Below are 11,570 nucleotides of genomic sequence, written 5' to 3'. Positions count from 1 at the left end.
CCATAATTTGTTGTCCAGGTGGTGTGACCAGTCAACTATCCTGTTGAAGAATGGCTGCCTTATAGTAGCGGTGAATGTCTGGTAAGGAGACTCCGCCGGAAGACCTAGGCCTAGTTAATATCTGTTTGCGTAATCGGGGTGATTTGTCAAGCCAGATGAATCTGGTGATTGCTGTCTGAAATTTGTTCAGCCAGTTGTTCGGATACTGGACCGGGAGGGCTTGAAATAGATATAACAATCTGGGAAGCACGTTCATCTTCACTACATTCATACGGCCGAACCATGAGAGTGTGTTGGATCTCCATCTCTTCAAATCTGATTCTATTTTTTTGTATAAATTGGTACAATTCAACTCTCCCCACGTGGTAGCTCCCACGGACTTCTATATGACCTCGACCGCTTTTAGACGGTAACGTTTTGTATTAGTGTTTTTCGTATTTTTTTTTTTTTTGTTCAACAAATTAGTTTTTGTGGTTTAGAGTAATTCGTATGATCCACGATTTGTAGTGCTATAAAATACAATTCAGGGGAAAAGAAAAAGATACAAAGATTAGTAAATCAGGTCCTTAGTCGAGGTATGGGATCCGTCATCCAGAAATCTTCTAATGACCTCTCCCATAGACTCCTTTTTATCCAAATGTTTAAAAATGTAATTTCCTTTTTCTCTGTAATAATACAACAGCACCTTGTACTTGATCCTTGATTACTTATTGGAAGCAAAACCAGCCTATTGGGTTTAATTAATGTTTACATGATTTTCTAGTAGACTTAAGGTGTGAAGGTCCAAATTACGGAAAGATCCGATATCTGGAAAACCCCAGGTCTCGAGCATTCTGGATAACGGGTTTCATACCTGTAATGTTGTTATCGCTTATTTATGAAGTGCTAACATAATCTACAGTGTTGCACAACAGAAGAGTCTGTACCTCGCAAATGCCACAAAGGGCCTTGCTCAATAGAGCTTACAATCTAAAGGTGGCCATACATGGGCATACTTTTATCATTCTGCAATGAACGATCATATCGTTAAATGATCATCTGACGATTATTTTACCATACAATATGCTGTCTACGGAGAACAATTTTATGAACAGATATAACCGTATCGTTTGCTTCGTGTACAGACGAACGTTGTTCAACAAACGAGGAGTGGTGCAGCATTGTGTCACTGTCTGTAGTATATGGTCAGTTTCTCCTTCCCTGCTCCATGCAGACATATGGATTTATGCTACGGCATAATAAACTTCTTGCACATATGAGGTGATAGGGTGATATTCCTGCAGCACCAATTTATTTCTTTACATAGTTCATATGGTTATAAATGAAGCTTTCAGCAAAGAACGTTCGGGTCCTTATATGTCCGTTGTTCTGTATATGTTACTTGGCTTGTGGCTTGTCGTCCGACGATCGTACGTACACCATCAACCATCCGATAGGTAATCGATACTATCGGAACGTTCTGAAATCGGTCGTTTGTAAAGATCCTTTACTCTCCGTATACAGTAACTAACACAGCCAACCTGTGTCCATTCAGGGCATTAGAATCACCAATGAACTGCAGCATTCCTAATAATAATAATAATAATAATAATGATAATAATGATAATAATGATAATAATAATAATAATAATAATGCTACAACTCTTTTTTTTTCTTTTCTCCCAGACACTGAAGAATGTTCTTGTTGTACAAGTGGCTCCTGTGTAAACTCCTCCAGCTGTCTGTCCTGCCCAAATGGCTACTACCAGCCCCAGAGTGGCCAACAACTTTGCCTCCCGTGCCCGCAAGGATTCTATACCAAGTAAGTCCTATGGCTTTTCATATTTCCATTCCCCGTTATTCCTTTTATAAGATCAACATGTTAAGCAGGTCTGGAGTAAGATTCTAATTAGTCCTTGGCATTTCAATTACACAGAGGCCCAAACAGCCCCCCAGTGGCCCAATAAATAGTGACTGTGACATCTAATAGCGGCTCCTCTGCAGCGCCGTTTCTGTATGTATTGCCGCCTGAGGCGGCTCCAGTAATGCCGCCCCCCCAGCCCGATTCGATTTCCGGGGGGGAGGCAGCAACGCTAGTGCGGAGAGCGCAATTGCGCTCTCTCGCCCTAGTAAAGCCGAATTTCCGGTTCAAAAACCGGAAATTCGGCTCTTAAAGGCACCAGGAGCGGCTTTTTGCCGCCCCTGGAAACCTAGCTGGCGATGCCGCCTGAGGCGAGCGCCTCAGCTCGTCTCATTGGCGGATCGCCCCTGCTCCTCTGGCATTTGCCAGAACCCACAGATTATCCAGTCCAGGGTTTATACAAATATAAACGATATATAGATATTCTATTGTTTTATTTCTTAATTAAATATATATATTAAATATTATGAATATATAAATTAAATAGAAATATAAAATATGTAAATTAAATATGATATAAATATATACATTAAATATATAAATTAAATAAAAAGTATTATATAAATATATACATTATATATAAATATCTAAATGAAATATAAATATTATATCAATGAAATATAAATGAAATATATACATTAAATAGAAATATATAAATATATAAATTAAATAGAAATATTGTATAAATATATAAATTAAAAATATAATATTTATGACTGATTGCTATCTATTTCTTGTTTAGTGCCACCCAAAGCTCCGCTTGCCATTCGTGCCAGTCAGGCTACTATTCCAATCAAACGGCATCTGTCGGGTGTGAGCCGTGCAACAAAGGTAAAGCTTTATATTTAATATTATGGCTTAGTATGTCACTAAGGGGTAGATTTATCAAGGGTCGAATTTTGAGGGGTTAAAACCCTCGAAATCCGACCATCGAATTGAAATCCTTCGAATTCGAATATCGAACTCAAAGTATTTAGCGCTAAAATAGCGATCGATCGAATAAATGTTTAGTATGTTATAGAATGGGCCATTCTTATCAATTTTCCAGTTGGTCTTCATGATTTGTTTTATAGTTTTTGAGTTATTTGCCTTCTTCTGACTCTTGCAGCTTTCAAATGGGGGTCACTGACCCCATCTAAAGACAAATACTCTGTAAGGCTACACATGTATTATTGCTACTTTTATTACTCATCTTTCTATTCGGGCCTCTCCTATTATATTCCAGTCTCTTATGCAAATCCGTGCATGGTTGCTAGGGTAATTTGGACTAGGCAATTCCTAAACGAAAGATTCGGCCGAATACCGAACCGTATCCGAATCCTAATTTGCATATTGTTACTTTCTTACTTTCTTGTTTTGTGACAAAAAGTCACACGATTTCCCTCCCTGACCCTAATTTGCAAATTAGGATTCGGATTCCGTTCGGCCGGGCAGAAGGATTCGGCCGAATCCAAATCCTGCTGAAAAAGGCTGAATCCTGGCCAAATCCCGAACCGAATCCTGGATTCGGTGCATCCCTAATTTGGACCCTAGCAACCATATTGCTGAAAATGCAAACTGGAGAGCTGCTGAATAAAAAGCTAAATAACTCAAAAACCACAAATAGTAAAAAATAAAAAAAAAATTGCAAGTGGTCTCAGAATATCCCTCTCTACATCATACTAAAAGTTAACGCAAAGGTGAACAACCCCTTTATGGGTTCATTTACAATCACAGGTGTGGCTGCATAAAAATGGATAACTGTTGCACATATTGATTAGGTTCTCCAGTTTAAACATGCTCCTTGTACTTGCACAATTTTGTGGCAAACGCCATTGTTCCCTCCCCAACATCGGACTAGGGGTCCGGGTTCCACAGGAGCTGCTATCTCAGGGGCCCCCCTGCAAAGCCTTCAGACCCCCCTGCCGTATGTTTATAAATGACCCCTAATTTACTGCACTTAATATATCGGGACTAACCGTTTATTCGTTGCACTGGGGAAATGTCCCTGTTAATGTTGTTCAAGTAAATTTTGGACAATAATTTTTTCTGATAAAACCCAAAAGAAAAGCAATTACAATCTGCCGTCCTGATCGTGTACATTTATAGAACTAAAAGGCTGATATAAAACTGTCAGTTTAACATGTTTCTTTCTGAACAGGGTTTTACTCCGCTCATGAAAACGCTACTTCATGTGAGCCGTGCCCTCGGGGGTCCTATTGCAAGTAATAACAATTCCTTCTATTTTATTGCTAATAACAGGATGGTGCTCCGCCTCTCATTGGCTCGGCCATATACACATTTATTAAGCCCTGGCCTAGAATTTGGAGAAGGGATGGTGGGTGGGGTGAGAGAGAAATGAATTGACAGTACTTCATAACATTTACTAGTATATAGACAAATTTGTACTGGATCTTTCTATATTCTTTGTAAGGTCGAGCTGTTCTCCAGTTGGAATGGTAATGTTTCTAGGTGCTGCTTAAGGGCAGAGACGCACGCAAAGGTTCAGGGAGATTTGGTTGCCTCTTCTTCGGGCTACTAATCTCCCCGAAAAGCCTTCCCGCCAGCTACATTCTAAATCGCAGACGGGATGGCACTCAAATGCTTCGTTTTCCAAAGATGCCTGAAGTTTCCTCGTGAGACCAACACATCAGCAATTTCGATTCTAGCCGGTGGGAAGGCAGGTAGGGGAAATTAGTCGCCCGAAGAAGAGGAGATTTGTCCCCGGGCGACCAAATCTCCCAGAATCTATGCGTGTCTCCCCACCCAAAAGAGTTGGTTGACATTTAAGATAACATTTAATATGTTACAGAATGGCTAATTCTAAGCAACTTTTCAACTGGTTTTAATTATTTATTTTTTTAATTATTTGTCTCCTTCTTCTGACCCTTTCCAGCTTTCAAATGAGGGGTCACTGACCCCACTTAAAAAAAATGCTCTTTAAAGGGATACTGTCATGGGAAAACATGTTTTTTTCAAAATGAATCCGTTAATAGTGCTGCTCCAGCAGAATTCTGCACTGAAATCCATTTCTCAAAAGAACAAACAGATTTTTTTTATATTCAATATTGAAATCTGACATGGGACTAGACATATTGTCAATTTCCCAACTGCCCCAAGTCATCCCCAAAGCTACAAATGTTTTGTTCTTGCTACTTTTTATTACTCTTCTTTCTATTCAGTCCTCTCCTATTCATATTCCAGTCTCATATTCAAATCACTGCATTGAAAACTATATTTTTGGGACTTGGTGTTGAGATGGTGTTGAACATTGTGAGCATTGGCAGAACCTAAGAAAATACTAAGGTCTCAGAGCAGGTGTAGGGAAAACATACAAACTCCCTGTCCTGCATATGCTTTTTCCAGCACAGTTACTTAGTTTGCCTTTAATTCTCTGGGATTCAAGTTATGGCGGCCTGTTGCTTTAATAAACTAACCCCTCTGACTTTACCCGAGCCAGAGAAAGTAAACTCACTGTGATGTACAAATATTTTACTGGATTTTGCCCATTGGACGGCTACAATCCTGCAGTCTCTGAGTGTCCTAGTTCAAAATGAACAAAAATGTGAAAATAAAAATATTCAAATGAAACATATAATAAAATATATACAAAAATAATCAAGCGGATGACAAAGAAAGTTCTTAAAACAAATCGGAATGACAGACTGACATTTGTTCTACATACGGAGAAACTTGAATATTTGATCCCTGTTTCTGGAATCTTTAAAAGAAAGAGACGATGTAAGTTTGAATGACTCTGAACCTGTTTTATTCAGATTTAACTTCTTGCCAACTAAATTGGTTGAGTTATATATAGTGATATCTGTTATTGAGGGAAGATTCCTTTTTTTTTTTAGACAATAAATAATTAATGCTTTTTTTTTTTTTTTGAAGCCGCCATTATGTCAACTCACTCTTGTCTCCTTCACCAGCACCACCAGCTGCATCACTTGTCCTGTCTGTCCCAATGGAGAGGAAGCCTTAGCGCCAGGTTCCACCGAGTGTTCTCTTTGTCGGCCTGGTAAGTCTCATCTTGGTTTCAGGACTAGTCCTATTGGCTATACAGTATATTCCACTAGGGCTGAGACAGGCAACCAGTCTATGACCAAATCACACAGATGATATCAGGGTTTCCTATATCTGTTACTGGTTATAAGCGAAGGGAATCTCGCCTGTTAGTTGTGATAAGTACAACAACCACTGTTCACTGAGAAATAATTCTGTTACTCCTGGATTGTACCTCTGCACATTCTGTATGTAACACGTTTCTCATGTCTTCAGGTTCATATAAAGAGTCTGGTGACCACATGTGTAAGTTCTGCCAAGACGGTGAATATCAGTCCAAATGGGGAGCAGCAAACTGTAATGTTTGTCCTGAAGATCATTATTGTCCTGTAAGATTTGTTTTACTTTGGGTCCAGGTACAGAAGGGGGAGGTGGATGATGTTCCCGCTGGGTATGAGGCAGAAAATTAAGAAGGTAGAAGGGATATTTAATAACTAAAACGTCCTTGCAAGGCAAAGCCAACCAATTCCAGAGGATAAATATATTAAATTACTGTTATTATGGAGTAGTCAGTCAATAGCAGAAATTCTAGTAGTTAACAGTATAGGAATGTTCAATAATGAATCAAATAATTCACCTGCAGCATCTACAGTAGCAGTGAAATAATAGTCTCTGGGAAGGGAGTGTGACTGTGGGATAGCAGGTATAGTAGGGAGAGATGGTGCCTATAGTAACAGTGGATAATAGTCTCTGGGAAGGGAGTGTGACTGTGGGATAGCAGGTATAGTAGGGAGAGATGGTGTCTATAGTAACAGTGGGATAATAGTCTCTGGGAAGGGAGTGTGACTGTGGGATAGCAGGTATAGTAGGGAGAGATGGTGCCTATAGTAACAGTGGATAATAGTCTCTGGGAAGGGAGTGTGACTGTGGGATAGCAGGTATAGTAGGGAGAGATGGTGCCTATAGTAACAGTGGGATAATAGTCTCTGGGAAGGGAGTGTGACTGTGGGATAGCAGGTATAGTAGGGAGAGATGGTGTCTATAGTAACAGTGGGATAATAGTCTCTGGGAAGGGAGTGTGACTGTGGGATAGCAGGTATAGTAGGGAGAGATGGTGTCTATAGTAACAGTGGGATAATAGTCTCTGGGAAGGGAGTGTGACTGTGGGATAGCAGGTATAGTAGGGAGAGATGGTGCCTATAGTAACAGTGGATAATAGTCTCTGGGAAGGGAGTGTGACTGTGGGATAGCAGGTATAGTAGGGAGAGATGGTGCCTATAGTAACAGTGGGATAATAGTCTCTGGGAAGGGAGTGTGACTGTGGGATTAGCAGGTATAGTAGGGAGAGATGGTGTCTATAGTAACAGTGGGATAATAGTCTCTGGGAAGGGAGTGTGACTGTGGGATAGCAGGTATAGTAGGGAGAGATGGTGTCTATAGTAACAGTGGGATAATAGTCTCTGGGAAGGGAGTGTGACTGTGGGATAGCAGGTATAGTAGGGAGAGATGGTGCCTATAGTAACAGTGGGGATAATAGTCTCTGGGAAGGGAGTGTGGCTGTGGGATAGCAGGTATAGTAGGGAGAGATGGTGTCTATAGTAACAGTGGGATAAGAGTCTCTGGGAAAGGAGTGTGACTGTGGGATAGCAGGTATAGTAGGGAGAGATGGTGCCTATAGTAACAGTGGGGATAATAGTCTCTGGGAAGGGAGTGTGACTGTGGGATAGCAGGTATAGTAGGGAGAGATGGTGCCTATAGTAACAGTGGGATAATAGTCTCAGGGAAGGGAGTGTGACTGTGGGATAGCAGGTATAGTAGGGAGAGATGGTGTCTATAGTAACAGTGGGATAAGAGTCTCTGGGAAAGGAGTGTGACTGTGGGATAGCAGGTATAGTAGGGAGAGATGGTGCCTATAGTAACAGTGGGATAATAGTCTCAGGGAAGGGAGTGTGACTGTGGGATAGCAGGTATAGTAGGGAGAGATGGTGCCTATAGTAACAGTGGGATAATAGTCTCAGGGAAGGGAGTGTGACTGTGGGATAGCAGGTATAGTAGGGAGGGATGGTGCCTATAGTAACAGTGGATAATTGTCTCTGGGAAGGGAGTGTGACTGTGGGATAGCAGGTATAGTAGGGAGAGATGGTGTCTATAGTAACAGTGGATAATAGTCTCTGGGAATGGAGTGTGACTGTGGGATAGTAGGGAGAGATGATGTCTATAGTAACAGTGGGATAATAGTCTCTGGGAAGGGAGTGTGACTGTGGGATAGCAGGTATAGTAGGGAGAGATGGTGCCTATGGTAACAGTGGATAAGAGTCTCTGGTAAGGGAGTGTGACTGTGGGATAGCAGGTATAGTAGGGAGAGATGGTGCCTATAGTAACAGTGGATAATAGTCTCTGGGAAGGGACTGTGGGATATATAAGGGAAACCATAAACCTAGACTAACAGGGTGTAAGGAGTTGTATTTTAACAAGAGGTGATATGGTTTAGACATTCCCACTTTGCCTAAATGATAGCAGGTAGGTGTGTTTTGCCCAGGGCTGAATGTTAAGTAGAACAACTCTAGTGAAGGTAAATGTATTCTGCTTATTTCAGAGCCCAGACATAAACCCGATTCAATGCCCAGAAGATGCTTTCTGCCCAGAGGGAAGCACAGAGCCGAGTTACTGTATGGAAACTTTCTTCCGTAAAGCCGGAGATACGTGTAAAATTGCACCGCTTACTATTATATTGCTCGTCATTTTTTGCGCATGTAAGTCATTTCTGCTTTGTTAGAACAAGAAGGGGTGTAAATGTATCACAACTTATTGTAGCCAGGTGATAGTGATTGGGGTGAGAAGATCCTACAACTACAATCACTGAGGCTCCTATTGATGCCAAGGATTCCACAGATTCCAGTTAAAGGGATTTTTATGATGTAGTTTTTATTCCTAAATTACACTGCAAATAATTCACTCTACCATATAAAATTTAATTCCTGAACCAATAAGTATATTTTTTCTAGTTATAATATAGGTGTGTAGGTGCATCTCGGGTCATTTTGCCTGGTCATGTGATTTCAGAAAGAGCCAGCACTTTAGGATGGAACTGCTTTCTGGCAGGCTGTTGTTTCTCCTACTCAATGTAACTGAATGTGTCTCAGTGGGACCTGGATTTTTTTCTATTAAGTGCTATTTTATATCTACCAGGGAGCTGTTACCTTCCCATTGTTCAGCTGTTGGGGGGTGATATCACTCCAACTTGCAGTAAAGAGTGACTAAAGTTTATCAGAGCACAAGTCACATGACTGGGGGCTCCTGGGAAACGGACAATATGTCTAGCCCCATGTCAGATTTCAAATTGAAATCTAAAAAAAATCAGTTCACTCTTTTGAAAAATGGATTTCAGTGCAGAACTCTGCTGGAACAGCACTATTAACTGATGTGTTTTCCTATGACAGTATCCCTTTTAAGATGCATCCATGGTTTATATGTCCTAAAGATCCTGCTACTGATTTGGCCTTCCATACATCTCTGGCAGGACCGTATTTTAAGCACTCTAGGGCCTGTGCCTAATGTGACCGCCTATATAATATAATAGTAATGTGACATCACTTTTAGCAGTAGTGATGTCATGCGCAAGAGTGCGCGTGACGTCACTTCCGCACACTGGGGGCACAATTAGGTCAGCATGTTCCAGAGACTGCTTGTAGGCCATACTATACAGTATTTATTTCATATTTGGAATATGAAGCCACATTTATGAAAGACAGGCCAGTCATCCCAGTGTTTTTCCTCTGCAGGTCTGATCATTCTCATTCTGTTTGCTGTGAGGAAGCAGAAAGCGAGTGTAGAAAGAGACGTGAGAAGGTGCAGTTCCAAGTCCCGGCTGCTGGAATCCCAAAGGCCCCCTAGTTATCTGTATGGAGTTACCCACGATACGGAGCCGGTGTATGCTGGATGGTGACCCTCACATTCTGCTTTATATTCATTTCCTTTTAAAGGGGAAGTGCAGCTTCTCAAAACTTATTGTTTTCAAATATCAAAATTGCTTTCTGTATTTTTTTTTTGCTAAAACTTATGTGATAAAATGTGTTCCCTGGTAGCTGAAGCAACTCGCCGGACTGTTACAGTTCAATCAATGACTTTGTTGGTGTCTCCTTCAAGCAGCTTTTTAAGGAGAGGCAAAGTTAAATTCACTGGTGGGGGTGGTGCAATATGTTAAGGAGCCCACAGGCAATACAGTCGGAGTGTTTTTTTCCCCCCTTTGCTCATTTTTGGAAATAAAAATACTCCAGCCTGTGGAAATAACTAAAAGAGCGCCGCCATTTTTCTTTCATTATCCATGGAACCCCCACATGCAAAGTAGAGTAGAATCGGAAAATGTGACTCCACTGCCTAAGCCCAAAGCAAGGGGAGCCTGGGGCTCGAGTAAGTTTGGCCCAGTGCTTATTTTTTTCACAACAGCGCCAGCCCAGGAAAAGAAACAAACTGATTAAATACACAGGGCAGAGCCCATCGGCATTAACAATCCCGGGCCTGGCCCCCCACAAAAAATATTTGAAGGGTCCCAGCGCAGCCCCCTGCCTGCTTGATGGACTGCCATTGCAGATGCACAAATTCTCCCAACCACAGGGTCTGCTTCTTCTCTAGTTACACCATTGGGAGTGACTTTGACACCACCCAGTGAATTAGCCTTTACATTTACTATCCGTCCCAATTGAGCATGCTCAATGTCAGACTGGCCCACCGGGATACCAGGAAAACTCCCGGGAAGCCCACGTGTTAGTGGGCCTCTTGTTTCTTACCATTTGGTCTATTGCATGGTCATTCCCTATTTCTTTATGGGGGAAAATGCTTAATAATAGAAGAATATTGTAAGTATAAATAAAAAAACTAGAGAGGTTGAGTGAGGAGAGGAGGAATAATAGATTGGAAAGGTCCACTGTCTTAGGTTTTCTGGTGGGCTCACAGTTTTAGTTTTTCTTTTGGACTGGGATGCCAGAGGCCCACCAGAAAGCCTTAGACCTTGGGCCCGACCCTGAGCATGCTCCCAGCTAACACCAGACGAGGTTTATTCTCAGCCTGCAAATGAACATAGGCCAAGAATCAGCCCCTTCCTTGCCTGAACCTGTAACCACTGCATCAACGCGGGTGCAGGAAATGCGCTGCTTGTTTGCACCCGGCATGCTCTTGTTACGCCCCTGGTCCCAGATGCAGGAAAAGGGACTGCTTCTCAGCCTGTTGATAAATATCCATCACGTGTGGTATTAGCCTAAGCATTTGGCAGGTCAGTGCCCAGGACTACTGAGAAGCTAATGGGGAAAATTAAAGGAAAGCAACAGGTACAAATGTAGGAAACAGAAATGACTATTTGTGGTACTATTTGGAACCAATCAGATTTGTGCAGGAGACACGTTGCAGCTTTTTTAAAGTAACGTAAGTGGCTCATGTCGAATTCTATTGTTTGTTCTGTACAGTTTTTATGACGGAGGTTTCCTGTCTCATATATATAAAGTGTACAGTGAGGTTTAGATGTAAATGTTTTGTTATATAATTTAACTCAGCAACACTCTCCTTTGCGGTTAATGGATGATATTGTTAGTTGTGCAGCTTGTAAACTAATGGAAATGTAAAACTGATGTTTTCAATCAGAATACTGAGAACTATGTTCTTTCCTCCCATTAAAATGTTTTTGTTTTTTTTT

General features: G+C 41.3%; 1 protein-coding gene across 2 annotated transcripts in view; it reads left to right on the top strand.

The window, feature by feature from the left end:
• Window positions 1-11,570, top strand: part of LOC108697715 (multiple epidermal growth factor-like domains protein 11) — a 20,451-nt gene extending 8,881 nt beyond the window's left edge. For both annotated transcript variants that reach the window (XM_018228021.2, XM_018228029.2), the window contains exons 3-9: window positions 1,666-1,801; window positions 2,643-2,731; window positions 4,041-4,104; window positions 5,812-5,900; window positions 6,161-6,273; window positions 8,481-8,637; window positions 9,667-11,570. In XM_018228021.2, the coding sequence (XP_018083510.1) occupies window positions 1,666-1,801; window positions 2,643-2,731; window positions 4,041-4,104; window positions 5,812-5,900; window positions 6,161-6,273; window positions 8,481-8,637; window positions 9,667-9,830 (812 nt within the window). In that variant the 3' untranslated portion in view covers window positions 9,831-11,570. The remainder of the gene's footprint in view (window positions 1-1,665; window positions 1,802-2,642; window positions 2,732-4,040; window positions 4,105-5,811; window positions 5,901-6,160; window positions 6,274-8,480; window positions 8,638-9,666) is intronic.

The sequence above is a fragment of the Xenopus laevis genome, chromosome 1L (assembly GCF_017654675.1).
Source record: "Xenopus laevis strain J_2021 chromosome 1L, Xenopus_laevis_v10.1, whole genome shotgun sequence".
NCBI classification, from domain to species: Eukaryota; Metazoa; Chordata; class Amphibia; order Anura; family Pipidae; genus Xenopus; species Xenopus laevis.
Note: the sequence above shows the minus strand (reverse complement) of the source record. Positions and strands in the feature narration are given on the sequence as shown.